The 15656-nt window shown below is 36.0% G+C and overlaps 1 protein-coding gene across 2 annotated transcripts in view; it reads right to left on the bottom strand.

Annotated features, from left to right (window-relative positions):
- Positions 1-15656, bottom strand: part of IBTK (inhibitor of Bruton tyrosine kinase) — a 102284-nt gene that overhangs the window by 27087 nt on the left and 59541 nt on the right. For both annotated transcript variants that reach the window (XM_047763349.1, XM_047763340.1), the window contains exons 23-25: positions 13465-13628; positions 11770-11862; positions 11098-11241 (exon numbers count right to left, since the gene is read on the bottom strand). In XM_047763349.1, coding sequence (XP_047619305.1) covers positions 11098-11241; positions 11770-11862; positions 13465-13628 — 401 coding nt within the window. The remainder of the gene's footprint in view (positions 1-11097; positions 11242-11769; positions 11863-13464; positions 13629-15656) is intronic.

Genomic DNA, 15656 nt, shown 5'->3' with positions numbered 1-15656 from the left:
AAGATATTTCTGTTGATATATACTAAAGAGTAAAAAAGTTTTATAAAGTACAGATATATTTAACAGTTGACTATTACATAAGATACTATAAAAACAGCACCATCAGAAAATAAGAAAAAGCTCATGGCAATTGAAGATTTTATTAATTAAAATACTCAGTAGAAGGGCTGCAAGATAAAGTCTGGGAAATGTTCCAGAAAAGTAGAATAGGAAGATAATTATGTAGACAAAAGAGCAAAAGTAAGAAAATTAGCAAAGTACAGGAAGAGCCACATCCAGCTAACAGGAAGGTGGAAAGTATCAATAGTACATAAGATGTTCCTAGAACTTAAAGACATGCTTTTCCCAATTAAAAGAGTACATCAAGTATATATTTTGATAATATAAAAGAACCCTCATTAAGTCACACCACTATGAAATTTGAGAATACTGGAGATAAATAAGTGGGGAGGGGGAAAAGATAGGAAGCTGCTAACACATTAAGAGTTAGGAATTGGAATGGTATTAGACTTCCTAATAGCAATGAGAAAGAAAAAGGACTCTACAAATGATTTCCAACTCAGACATCTGGTCTACCTTATCAGTCAATAATGAAGAGAATAATTCACAATAGCCAAGACATGGAAACAACCCAAATGTCCATCGACAGACAACTGGATTAGGAAGACGTGGTATACAATGGAATAGTACTCAGCCATAAAAAAGAACGAAATAATGCCATTTGCAGCAACATGGATGGAACCAGAGACTCTCATACTGAGTGAAGTAAGTCAGAAAGAGAAAGACAAATACCGCATGATATCACTCATATCTGGTATCTAATATACAGCACAAATGAACCTTTCCACAGAAAAGAAAATCATGGACTTGGAGAAGAGACTTGTGGTTTCCCGGGGGGAGGGGGAGGAAGTAGGATGGATTGGGAGCTTGGGGTTAACGATGCAAACTATTGCTTTTGGAATGGATTAACAATGAGATCCTGCTGTATAGCACTGAGAACTGCCTAGATACTTACAACGGAGCATGACAATGGAAGAAAAAAGTATGTATACATGTACATGTAACTGGGTCACCATGCTATACAGTGGGAAAAAAAATTGGGGGAATAACAATAAAAAATATGTATATACATATATAATAATTTTTAAAAAATGAATAAAAACATTTTCAAACATGTAAGAGCTCCAAAAATGTATGTCCTATACATCCTTCATCAAAAAACTACTGGAACTGTGTTATATCAAACCAAAGAGTAAAGCAAGAAATACAAAAAGATGGGATCTTGAAAACTGGAGATGACACACTGGAAGTAAATAAAGGCAATTTCTGAGACGACAGTTAAGGGCAGTCTCAAGATCACAGATATTAAGCAGGCCTGGAAAAGGCCTAGTTTGAACCCAAGAAATCAGATTTCTAACAAAGAGGACTCCAAGAAAAAACAAAAGTTGGAGTTCCCATTGTGGTACAGTGGAAATGAATCCAACTACTATCCATGAGGATGCGGGTTTAATCCCTGGCTTTGCTCAGTGGGTCAAGGATCCAGCTTTGCTGTGAGCTGTGGTGTCGGTCACAGATGTGACTCGGATCTGGCATTGCTGTGGCTGTGGTGTAGGCAGGCAGCTGTGGTTCCAATTCGACCCCTAGCCTCGGAACTTGCATATGCTACGTGTGCGAACCTAAAAAGCAAAAAAAAAAAACTAAAAAAAAAGTCATAAATTACCCAATATATTTCATCATACTGAAGAGAGTTCTGTTTTAGACGGTTTGAGGGGAGAAGGAGAATCAGTGATGAGTGCATAGGTAGCAAAGAAAAATTGAGGGAATTACTTATTCTAGGGAAAAATAGAAAAGTATTTTTTTAATATTTTTTAAAAGTATTTATAAAAAGGATATATAATCATACTCATAATACTATTCTGTTGTGAATCTTCATTAACCAGTCATGTCATAAAAGAGGTTTGGGGAGTTCTCATTGTGGCTCAGTGGGTTAAGAATCCAACTCATATCCATGAGGACATGGGTTCAATCCCTAGCCTCACTCAGTGGGTTTAAGGATCCAGCATTGCCATGAGCTGTGGTGTACCCTGCAGATGCCGCTTGGATCCTGCCTAGCTGTGGCTGTGGCACAGGCTGCAGCTCTGATTTGACCTCTAGCCTGGGAACTTCCATACACCACTGCTGCGGCCCTAAAAAGACAAAAAGAGAGAGAGGAGGTTTAGGACGGGGACTGCTATCTTTCATGATAAGCCTTCAAGTACTATCATATTATTACATTTTTTAAACTATTATGTTTTAATTTGATTTTAAAAAATCTTTTGGAGTTCCCGTCGTGGCACAGTGGTTAATGAATCCGACTAGGAACCATGAGGTTGCGGGTTCGGTCCCTGCCCTTGCTCAGTGGGTTAACAATCCGGCGTTGCCGTGAGCTGTGGTGTAGATTGCAGACGCGGCTCGGATCCCGCGTTCCTGTGGCTCTGGCGTAGGCTGGTGGCTACAGCTCCGATTCGACCCCTAGCCTGGGAACCTCCATATGTCTCGGGAGCGGCCCAAGAAATAGCAAAAAGACAAAAAATAAATAAATAAATAAATAAAAAATCTTTTACTGGGTTGGGAAGAAACAGACATAGATCTGAAACAGATTCTGAACAAAAAGTATTTATTAGTTGGATTTCCTAACTTGAGAGATCATTGTTTTTTTCCTCCTTTTGTTCATTTACTTTCTGTTTTTAAATAAGGAAACTGGTTGATGGCATGCCTAAAACTCTATTACTAAGCCCAAAGCTTCCTCATGTGCTTAGTTATTCTTTCCACTGGCAATATATTTAGTATTTTAAAAACGTTTTAAAAAATTGTTTCTAACACTACAGGCCAGGAGGGAATGGCAAGAGATATTTAAAGTGCTAAAAGGAAAAAACATGCAACCTAGAATACTCTATCCAGCAAGAATATCATTTAAAATAGAAGGGGAAATAAAAATTTTTTCCAACAAACAAAAACTTAAAGAATACTGCAACACAAAACCCAGGTTAAAGGAAATATTGAAAGGGCTTCTCTAAACCAAAAAGAAAGGAAGGAAAGGGAAGAAAAAAGAAAAGAAAAAAAAAAAAGAAGAAGAAGAGGAAGAACTAGGACTGAGGAAACCGCAATCAGAGAGCAGTCACTCAAATAAGACAGCATACAGATTTAATCATGAACAGGCCTCAAACAAAATAAAATTAAAAAGAAAAAAATAAAAAAGTCATCAAAACCATAAAATGTGGGCAAGGGATGTTAGGAAGTAAATAACCCTTTTTGTTTGTTTGTATGTTTCTCTTCTTAATTTTAATATAGTAATGAAGTGTTTGAATTTACAGGACCATCAGGCTAAAACACACAATTATGGGAAGGGGTTAGCATACTTAACAAACAGGGCAACCACAACCCAAAACCAAATATTGCATTTGCAAAAAATGAAAAAAAAAACACACTCAAGCAGATAATAACAGGAGACCATCCAACCAAAAAAAAAAAAAAAAGAAAGAAAGAATGGAGAACCATAGAATCAATTGGAACACGAGGTTCAAATGGCAATAAATAATCATCTATCAATTATCACCTTAAATGTCAATGGACTGAATGCCCCAATCAAAAGACACAGAGTGGCTGAGTGGATAAAAAGGCAAAAACCTTCAATATGCTGCCTACAAGAAACTCACCTTAGGACAAAAGATACATATAGATTGAAAGTGAAAGGGTGGGGAAAAATATTTCACGCCAATAGACATGACAGAAAAGCAGGAGTCGCAACGCTCATATCAGACAAAATAGATTTTAAAACAAAAGACATAAAGACAAAGCAGGACACTACTTAATGATTAAGGGATCCATCCAAGGAGAGGATGTGACTATCGTCAACATATATGCCCCAAATACAGGAGCACTCAGATACATACAACAAATATTAACAGACATAAAGGGAGATATTGATGAGAATACAATCATAGTAGGAGACCTTAATACCCCCCTCACATCAATGGACAGATCCTCTAGACAGAAAACCAATAAAGCAACAGAGATCCTAAAGCAAACAATAGAAAAGTTAGACTTCATTGATATCTTCAGGACACTACATCCAAAAAAAGCAGAATACACATGCTTCTCAAATGCTCATGGAACATTCTCAAGAATCGACCACATCTTGGGACACAAAGCTAATCTCAATAAATTTAGGAGCATAGAAATTATCTCAAGTATCTTCTCTGACCACAATGCCATGAAATTAGAAATCAACCATGGGAAAAGGAAAGAGAAAAAACTTACTGCATGGAGACTAAACAACATGCTACTAAAAAACCAATGGGTCAATGAGGAAATCAAGAAGGAAATTAAAAACTACCTTGAAACAAATGATAATGAAGACACAACCGCTCAAAATCTATGGGATGCTGCGAAAGCAGTGCTCAGAGGGAAATTTATAGCAGTACAGGCCTTTCTCAAAAAAGAAGAAAGATCCCAAATGGACAACTTAACCCTCCACCTAAATGAATTAGAAAAAGAAGAACAAAAAAGTATTAAAGTCAGCAGAAGGAAGGAAATTATAAAGATCAAAGAAGAAATCAATAAAATAGAGACTCAAAAAACAATAGAGAAAATTAATAAAACCAAGAGCTGGTTCTTTGAAAAGGTCAACAAAATTGACAAACCCCTGGCCAGACTCACTAAAAAGAGGAGAGAAAGAACCCAAATAACCAAAATTATAAATGAAAAAGGAGAAATCACAACGGATACAGCAGAAATACAAAAAAACATAAGAGAATACTATGAACAACTATATGGCAACAAGTTTGACCATCTGGAAGAAATGGACAATTTTCTAGAATCTTACAGCCTGCCAAAACTGAATCAAGTAGAAACAGACCAAATGAACAGACCGATCACTCGAAATGAAATTGAAGAGGTCATAAAATCACTCCCTACAAATAAAAGTCCAGGACCAGATGGCTTCACAGGTGAATTTTATCAAACATATAAAGAGGAATTGGTGCCCATCCTCCTGAAACTCTTTCAAAAGGTTGAAGAAGAAGGAATACTCCCAAAGACATTCTATGATGCCACCATCACCCTCATTCCAAAACCAGACAGAGATACCACCAAAAAAGAAAACTATCGCCCAATATCATTGATGAATATCGATGCAACAATTCTCAACAAAATCTTAGCCAACCGAATCCAACAACATATCAAAAAGATCATACACAATGACCAGGTGGGGTTCATCCCAGGTTCACAAGGATGGTTCAACATACGCAAATCAATCAGCATCATACCAAAAGAAAAGTCAAAAATCATATGATCATCTCAATAGATGCAGAAAAAGCATTTGATAAAGTCCAACATCCATTCATGATCAAGACCCTCGCCAAAGTGGGTATAGAGGGAACATTCCTGAATATAATCAAAGCCATTTATGAGAAACCCACAGCAAATATAATACTCAATGGGGAAAAACTGAACGCCTTCTCACTCAATCTGGAACAAGACAGGGATGTCCACTCTCACCACTGCTCTTCAACATCGTTTTGGAAGTCCTAGCCACAGCAATTAGACAAACCAAAGAAATAAAAGGCATCCATATAGGAAGAGAAGAGATCAAACTGTCACTGTATGCAGATGACATGATACTATACATAGAAAACCCTAAGGACTCAACCCCCAAACTCCTTGAACTGATTAATCAATTCAGCAAAGTAGCAGGATATAAGATTACCATTCAGAAGTCAGTTGCATTTCTGTATACCAGCAATGAAATATTAGAAAAGGAATACAAAAATACGATACCTTTTAAAATGGCACCTCACAAAATCAAATACCTCGGAATACACCTGACCAAGGAGGTAAAGGACTTATATGCCGAGAACTATAAAACTTTAATCAAAGAAATCAAAGAAGATGTAAAGAAATGGAAAGATATTCCATGTTTCTGGATTGGGAAAATCAATATTGTAAAAATGGCCATACTACCCAAAGCAATCTACAGATTCAATGCAAGCCCTATCAAATTACCCAGGACATTTTTCACAGAACTAGAACAAACAAGCCAAACATTTATATGGAACCACAAAAGACCCAGAATCGCCAAAGCAATCCTGAGAAACAAAAACCAAGCAGGAGGCATAACTCTCCCAGACTTCAAGAAATACTACAAAGCCACAGTCATCAAAACAGTGTGGTACTGGGATCAAAACAGACAGACAGACCAATGGAACAGAATAGAGAATCTGGAAATAAACCCTGACACCTATGGTCAAGTAATCTTTGACAAGGGAGGCAAGACCATCAAATGGGAAAAAGAAAGTCTATTCACCAAGCATTGCTGGGAAACCTGGACAGCTGCATGCAAAGCAATGAAACTAGAACACACCCTCACACCATGCACAAAAATAAACTCAAAATGGCTGAAAGACTTCAATATACGACAAGACACCATCAAACTCCTAGAAGAAAACATAGGCAAAACTCTCTGACATCAACCTCATGAATATTTTCTCAGGTCAGTCTCCCAAAGCAATAGAAATAAGAGCAAAACTAAACCCATGGGACCTCATCAAACTGAAAAGCTTTTGCACAGCAAAGGAAACCCAAAAGAAAACAAAAAGACAACTTACAGAATGGGAGAAAATAGTTTCAAATGATGCAACCGACAAGGGCTTAATCTCTAGAATATATAAACAAGTTATACAACCCAGCAGCAAAAAAGCCAATCAATTAATGGAAAAATGGGCAAAAGACCTGAACAGACATTTCTCCAAAGAAGATATACAGATGGCCAACAAACACATGAAAAAATGCTCAACATCGCTGGTTATAAGAGAAATGCAAATCAAAACTACCACGAGATACCACCTCACACCAGTCAGAATGGCCATCATTAATAAGTCCACAAATAACAAGTGCTGGAGGGGGTGTGGAGAAAAGGGAACCCTCCTACACTGTTGGTGGGAATGTCAACTGGTACAGCCACTATGGAGAACAGTTTGGAGATACCTTAGAAATCTATACATAGAACTTCCATATGACCCTGCAATCCCACTCTTGGGCATCTATCTGGACAAAACTCTACTTAAAAGAGACACGTGCACCCGCATGTTCATTGCAGCACTATTCACAATAGCCAAGACATGGAAACAACCCAAATGTCCATCGACAGATGATTGGATTCGGAAGAAGTGGTATATATACACAATGGAATACTACTCAGCCATAACAAAGAATGACATAATGCCATTTGCAGCAACATGGATGGAGCTAGAGAATCTCATACTGAGTGAAATGAGCCAGAAAGACAAAGACAAATACCATATGATATCACTTATAACTGGAATCCAATATCCAGCACAAATGAACATCTCCTCAGAAAAGAAAATCATGGACTTGGAGAAGAGACTTGTGGCTGCCTGATGGGAGGGGGAGGGAGTGGGAGGGATCGGGAGCTTGGGCTTATCAGACACAACTTAGAATAGATTTACAAGGAGATCCTGCTGAATAGCATTGAGAACTTTGTCTAGATACTCATGTTGCAACAGAAGAAAGGGTGGGGGGAAAATGTAATTGTAATGTATACATGTAAGGATAACCTGACCCCCTTGCTGTACAGTGGGAAAATAAAAAAAAAAAAAAATCGTTTCTATACTTTTCCTTAGAGAAAATACAATTTGCCATTGTAACAGCTACCCTATAAACCCTACAGCGGCAGTGATCAAAACAGTTTTGTACATTGCCTACCATTAGAAACTAGAACAATGCCTTGCATATAGAAGGTACACAACAAATACCAATGAATTAAAACATGTTACTAAATCCATTCCCTAGAGTTTTCCCATTTTCTTTTTTAGTTGAATTTTCCTACTTCTTGTTTTATTTTCTTTTTCTGTGATCTTGTTTCAGGCTTACTAGTAGTTATAACAGACATTAATTTAGTCCTACTGATGGCACTCAAAATAAAATGAGTTGTCATTCTCTTCAATATAATTTACATTTTAATTGGTAAAAATATTCCCTCTTACAAATAGAAATGGTAGCATTAGAAGCAATGAAGGGATGCTCCCAAACCAAGAAGACTCTCCCATGGCCTCTTCAATGCTTGTGAAAGCAACAGGGTTCTAGTGATCTTTCCTGCCCTTCACACTGTTCTTCTGCCTCTAAAATTGCTTTCCAATTTTGATGATATTAGTTACAAAGAAAAAGGAGGATGGGAGGGGAGCAGGAAGTACAACCTATTTAATAGATCTCAAAATTGCTCTGATCTCTTTAGAGAATATTCCTATTAATGCTGTATTACGGGGAAATTCTAATGGAGAAAACTTATATAATATTAAGTAAACAGCCCTGCTTTTAAAAGTGATAATAAGGAATGATTATAACAATGTAAACATAGTTGTGATATCCGAATTGTAAGGGAAGAAATAAAATTGTCATATGCAGATAACATTATACTATATATAGAAAAACCTAGGGACTCCACACAGAAACTACTCGAGTTGATCAATGAATTCAGCAAAGTAGCAGGATACAAGGTTAGCATCCAGAAATCAGCTGCATTTTTATATACTAACAATGAAATGTCAGAAAAGCAATGTAAAAAAGCAATACCTTTTAAACCACACCAAAAAAAAAAAAAATACCTAGGAGTAAACCTAAACAAGGAGGTGAAAGACTTATATGCTGAGAACTATAAAACGTTCATCAAGGAAATTAAAGAGGATTCAAAGAAATGGAAAGATATCCCATGCTCTTGGATTGGGAGAATTAAATATTGTTAAAATGGCCATACTACCCAAAGCAAGCTAGAGATTTAATGTGATCCCTATCAAATTACCCATGACATTTTTCATAGAACTAGAACAAAGAATCCAAAAATTTATATGGAACCATAAAAGACCCAGAACTACCAAAGCAATCCTGAGGAAGTAAACAAGGCAGGAGGCACAACCCTCCCAGACTTCAGACAATACTACAAAAAGCATAGTAATCAAAACAGACTTACAGATCAACAGAAGAGAAAGTCCTAAAATAATAGTCAATTAATCTTCGATAAAGGAGGCAAAAATATAAAAAGGGAAAAATACAGTCTCTTCAGCAAATGGTGCTGGGAAAACTGGACAGCTGCATATGAATCGATGGAACTAGAACTCACTCTCACACCATGCACAAAAATAAACTCAAAATGGCTTAAAGACTTAAATGTAAGATGACACAATTTTAATGCTCCTAGAAGAGAACACAGGCAAAACATTCTCTGACATGAATCATACAAGTGTTTTACTTAAGTCAGTCTGCCAAAGCAATAGAAATAAAAACAAAAATACATCAACAGGACCTAACCAAACTTACAAGCTTTTGCACAGCAAAGGAAACCATAAACAAAATGAAAAGACAACCTAAAGAATGGGAGAAAATAGTTGCAAACAATGCAACCAACAAAGGCTTAATCTCCAAAATACACAAACTCAAAAACAACCCAATTGAAAAATGGGCAGAAGACCTAAATAGACATTTCTCCAAAGAAGACACATATGGCCAATAGGCACACAAAAAGATGCTCAACACTGCTAATTATTAGAGAAATGCAAATCAAAACTACAATGAGGTACCACCTCATACCCATCAGAATGGCCATTATTAATAAGTCTACAAATAAGAATGCTAGAAGGGTGTGGAGAAAAGGGAACTCTCTTACACCACTGGTGGGAATGTAAACTGTATAACTGCTATGGAAAACAATATGGGAAGTTCCTCAGAAAACTAAATATAGTACTACTGTATGATCCAGCAATCCCACTCCTAGACATATGTCTAGACAAAACTATAATTTAAAAAGATAACAGGCAAATCAACTATAATGGAAAAAATAAACTGCCTGGAGGTGCAGTTTCAATTCAGCCCCTAGCTCAGGAACGTCCACATGCCACAGGTATAGCCGTATTTAAAAAAAAAAAAAAGAAAAAAAAGAAATAATGCCATTTGCAGCAACATGGATGCAACTAGAGATTATCATACAAAATGAAGTCAGAAAGACAAACACCTTATGATATCACTTATATGTGGAATCTAAAACATGGCACAAATAAATCTATCTACAAAACAGAAACAGACTCACAGACATAGAAAACAGACGTGTGTTTGCCAAGAGGGTGAGGAAGGAATAGGATGGACTGGGAGGTTTGGGGTTAATAGATGCCAAACTATTACATTTAGAAAGGATAGACAATAAGGCCCTACTGTATAGCACAGGGAACTCTACCCAATCTCTTGAGGTAGAACATAATGGGAAATAACATATTAAAAAAGAATGTGTATATATATATAATATGTATGACTGAGTCACTTTGCTGTACAGCAGAAATTGGCACAATATGGTAAATCAACTATGATAAAAAAATTTTTTTAAATAAAGATATTCATGATACAGATGGACAAAAACTAGTGGTGGTAAAAATATTAATGTTTGCTTTTATCAAATTTTTCTATGATAGCTAGTATTTCTTATAAAAATGAAAAAATAGAATCCTCCTTTAAATTGCTTTAGCAATAAATATTAAATAGCAAGAAATCATATCTATATATATGAAAAATTTTTGAAAATCAAGATGTACTTGTCAAAACACACACACACAAAAAAACAAACAAAAAAATTAAAGTCTTGGAGTTTCTGTCATGGCTCAGCGGAAGCAAATCTGACAAGTATCCATAAGGACACAGGTTCAATCCCTGGCCTCACTCATTCGGTTAAGGATCTGGCGTTGCTGTGAGCTGTGGTGTAGCTGGTAGACGTGGCTTGGATTTGGCGTTTCTGTGGCTGTAGCATAGGCCAGAAGCTACAGCTCCCATTCAACCCCTAGCCTGGGAACCTCCATATGCCGTGGCTGCAGCCCTAAAAAGACAAAAAATTTTTTTAAAAATAAAAATAAAGTCTTTATTTCCCAAATTCCAATTTTTAACTGAGAAGCAAAGAGAATGAAATAGTTGGAAAGATAGGAGAGAAAAAAAATTCCAAAGCCAAGAAATACCTTAAAGCTAATGTACAAATATATGCTTATTTTAATAAACATTAGAGCATACCATGCATTCGCTGGTTTGGAGGTTTTTGAAGGAGCAGTTAAAGCTGTTTCCACGCTATTCATTCCTGAATTATTATCTTTGGTAGTCATTGCAATCATTTTTCGTTGCTTCTGAGAAAGTTTAACTCCATGAGAAATCATTTTTCTAGAAATTAAGTTAAATTAAACCAATTACTTCCACTGCTTCTGAGAAAGTTTAATTCCATAAAAAATAATTTTGCTAGAAATTAAACCAATTCACATTAATTTCTGACTAACAAAGTTCACAGGTAATTACACTGCTTTCTGTTTGGGATTTTACTATTACTAGATCAAAATGACCCTAAGTTTCAGTTTATATTATCAATGATCATGTAATAGCTACAAGAGCCATTCTATTAATATATTTGCCTCATTTGTATCAGAAATGATCATTTTAGAGGCCTACAATGATCATTTTAGAGGCAAATTTCTGGCATAATACGGTATTCCAAAAGAGCTGGACTATCAGCCCAACTCAATCTTTAGCATATATTTAAGAATCATGTTATGAAGGCTAAATTACCTAGAAAAGAGCTTATAATTAACTTTAACTATCAAATGCAGAAAAATAAAAGGAAAGGTCCAGTAGGTCTTTCCAAATCTTTAGAGCAGAACTATAATACAACATGGTCTTTATGATTTTGTAACAAACCCCAAATTTGTCTTTGGTGTAGCTCCACATTTTTGTCTACTTTCTTCAATTTGCATGATGGTTCTGAGATCCACGACAGGAGGGCTGACAGGACTACAAGACATAAAAATTCTTTACAATCCATTCACTTACCAATACACCCAAACGTCAATGAAACTGTAAATTACATATAACATCATTAATGAGAGGATAATTTAGGTCTATTTTGCCAGCTATGGCCAACTTCAAAACAGATATTTTGAATGGAAGACACTTTTACATATACATACATAAATAACAGCTAAAAATACATCCAAAGTCATAATGTTAAGTGATACATGTTTAATAAAATTTTCTAACAGTGATTAGTAGGTACTTTAAGGTGTTCTCACAAATTCCTTCATCAAAAAATTTGAAACTATATTCTGAACTATCTTTAGACTATGAAGCATCATAAAACAGGACATCATAATCTTTGTTCCAACTGTGTAAAATAGAGCTTATTTCAAAATAATGACACAAATGCCCACATAATATAATTAGTAAGTTGATTAACAGTTTTAGACTATTATGAACCATACTGGATGTATAAAGATGAACCACAAGCTCAGTAAGCACTTTGAAAGAATACTATAAGTTTAAGGACCTGGCGTTGCCATGAGCTGTGGTGCAGGGCTCAGATGCAGCTTGGATCGGGCATATCACTATGGCTATGATGTTGGCCGGCAGCTGCAGCTCCAACTTAAACCCTAGCCTGGGAACTTCCATATGCTGCAGGTACAGCCCTAAAAAAATTAAAAATAAAAATAAATAAAATAAAAGAAAAATGTGGATAGAACATAGATAGGTTAAGTTAAAAGCATGGTATAGGAGTTCCCATCGTGGCGCAGCAGAAACAAATACAACTAGGAACCATGAGGTTGTAGGTTTGATCCCTGGCCTCACTCAGTGGGTTAAGAATCTGATGTTGCCATTAGCTGTGGTGTAGGGTCGCAGATGCAGCTTGGATCCTGTGTTGCTGTGATTGTGTGGCGTAGGCCAGCAGCTGTAGCTCCAATTCCACCCTTAGCCTGGCACCCTCCATATGCCTCGGGTGCAGCCCTAAAAAGCAAATAAATAAATTAAAAATAAAGCTGCAATTCTCACTTAAAAAAGTATAGTGTAACATCAAATAAATAATCCTTTGAAAATTGTGAAAATCAACACATTTTGTGAGATCTTAAATATCCTTTAATGTGCTAAAGAAAAGATAAAGTAAGGCTACAAATGACAAAATGGTCTTCCTGAGTGGGAGTTTTTACGAATACACACTACCTGTTAAAAAAAAAAAAGTTGATATCAAGTCACTATATATATACACGGTTGTAGATGTCCTTATAGAACATTTACTAGTATTCACAAAAGCAACTAAATTTTGTCTGCGAAAAAAGAACCTATTTTATTTTATTTAGCCATACCTGCAACATGCAGAAGTTCCTAGGTCAGGGATTGAACCCTCGATGTAACAGTGACCTGAACCACAGCAGTGACGATGGTAAATCCCTAACCCACTGAACCACCATGGAATTCTGAGCCTGTTTTAGCTGGTTAGTAATTTGTATGCATTTAGGAAAGTTTCTGTATATTAGGAATTTATATTAATATTTTTAATATTCTTAAAATTTTTCATTTGACTGAAAATGAACAAACAGGTACAGGACAAAATGAAAATCCTACCTGAAAGAGCCAGAAACCCAACTGGAAGAGCTTGAAGAATCAATTCTGCTACTGGGAATGGGCTGTGGAGCAGATATTTTAAGTACTGGTGATTTTTCCCACGGTTTTAAATCTTCCCTAAAATATGTAGGAGGTGTACCATTAGCATATGATTTAATTTTCCCCTGGGGGTAAAAAAAAAAAAATTAAAATTAAAATTGAGTAATACCAGGCACCCCCAGCACAGTAGCTAACACAGTTGGTACTTAGTAAATGTTGCTTTAAACTACATTAAAGAGTAAAGTCTTATGACAATAATCATTTCACATTTTCAATTTAGTTCTTCTACAGTTTAGTATCTTGATCAATTTTAAAACCATATTAGTGACTATAACCCAATTTTTGAAAGCTTTGGGAATAATTTTTAGAGAAATAACTTTGCATACTAAGTCTCTACTTGAGCACTAAACAAAAATGTTAATAAATGTTATTCAAATAAGATATGAAGCAATAACTCAAATTAATGTCTATAATGTTAAAATGAAACAAAATCAAAGTCTGGTATAAATGTCATACAATTCAATCTGAATATAAATGATTTGGTATAAAATTAAATCCAAATAACAGTGACACTTCAAAAGGGGCCCTAAAACTATTGCTATCACAATAGGTCAAGGAAGTTATTGAAATATTATTTCCACTGCCAGGATAGATTCTTCTACTACTGCCAGAAATTCACAGCATGCCTTCAATCCTCCTTTAAACCTCAACTGTCTTCCAGACCAGCCTTAGTGGTCTGGAATATGACTTTCCCCCAACTTTTACCCTACATAAAAAAAATGTTAATAAAAATTTGTTTAAAATCAATCCTTGAGGCCTAGAAGACTTATAAGAAAGGGTAAATTTTCTATTCTCTCACAAATTTCTAGATGTTCTAGTACATTTTATGGACATACAGAGGTTAAAAAAAATTACTCTTTTAAGTTAGACATTATTCCTTCCCTATAGATTAATAATCAGGTAATAAAATGTTAACAGAGGTCTAAAAAATGGCCTCCCTAGAGTTGCCCAAACTAGGAATTCAGCAGCTTAGTGTCATTTATGCTAGACTACAAGAACTCTATTCCAGATTGCACTGCTCCAAATAACACCATGGAGGAAAGACTAAACAGATTTTTAAATGAGGCTTACTTTCAAAATCATTTTTGACAGTTTTTAGCTGGTGTTAACTTATATTTCACAAATTTTAAGCAATTTAACTTTGAATATATATTTCAATATGCCTACACGGTATTGCTATATTTGACACTGACATTATATTTTACTGCAGAAGGATTAGAAATACATCATAAAAGGCTTAAAACTGCCATTAAAATCTTTTTTTTTTTTTTTGGCCACCCTGTGGCATATGGAGTTCTCAGGCCAGAGATCAAACTGCATCCTGGTGCTACAGAGATGATGCTGATTCTGTGTGCCACAGCAGAAACTCTTGCTATTAAAAAATTTTTTTTCCTCATTTTAGGGCTGCACCCATGGCAGAGAGAGGTTTCCAGGCTAGGGGCTGAATCAGAGCTGTACCTGCCAGGCTACACCACAGCCACAGCAACATGGGATCCAAGCCATGTCTGCAAACTACACCACAGCTCACAGCAAGGCCAGATCCTTAACCCACTGAGCGAGGCCAGGGATCAAACCTGCATCCTCATGGATTTGTTTCTGCTGGATTTGTTTCTCATGGATTTGTTTCTGCTGAGCCATGATGGGAACTCCCTAAAATTTTTAAAACTAGAAATATTAGACAAATTTGAGAAAACTAATACTACATATATATGTCATTAATTAATTTTCTTTTCTTTTCTTTTTTGGTCTTTTCAGGGCGGCATTCACAGCACATGGAAATTCTCAGGATAAGGGTAGAATCAGAGCTACAGCTGCCAGCCACAGCCACAGCCACACAGGATCCGAGCTGCATCTGTGACTCACACTGTAGCTTGTGGCAATACTAGATCCTTAATCCACTGATCGAGGCCAGGATCAAACCCACATCCTAATGGACAGTGAGTTCCTAACCCACTGAGCCACAACAGGAACTCCCTAATTATATTTTCTTATAAGCCAGCCAGAAGAGTGTTTTAGAGTAAAAATAATGAGAAAATAAACTTCTACAAACCAAAACTTGAAGAAAATAGTGCATTAATAAACAAATAAAAACA

Source organism: Phacochoerus africanus, chromosome 2 (genome assembly GCF_016906955.1).
Source record: "Phacochoerus africanus isolate WHEZ1 chromosome 2, ROS_Pafr_v1, whole genome shotgun sequence".
Taxonomy (NCBI): domain Eukaryota; kingdom Metazoa; phylum Chordata; class Mammalia; order Artiodactyla; family Suidae; genus Phacochoerus; species Phacochoerus africanus.
Note: the sequence above shows the minus strand (reverse complement) of the source record. Positions and strands in the feature narration are given on the sequence as shown.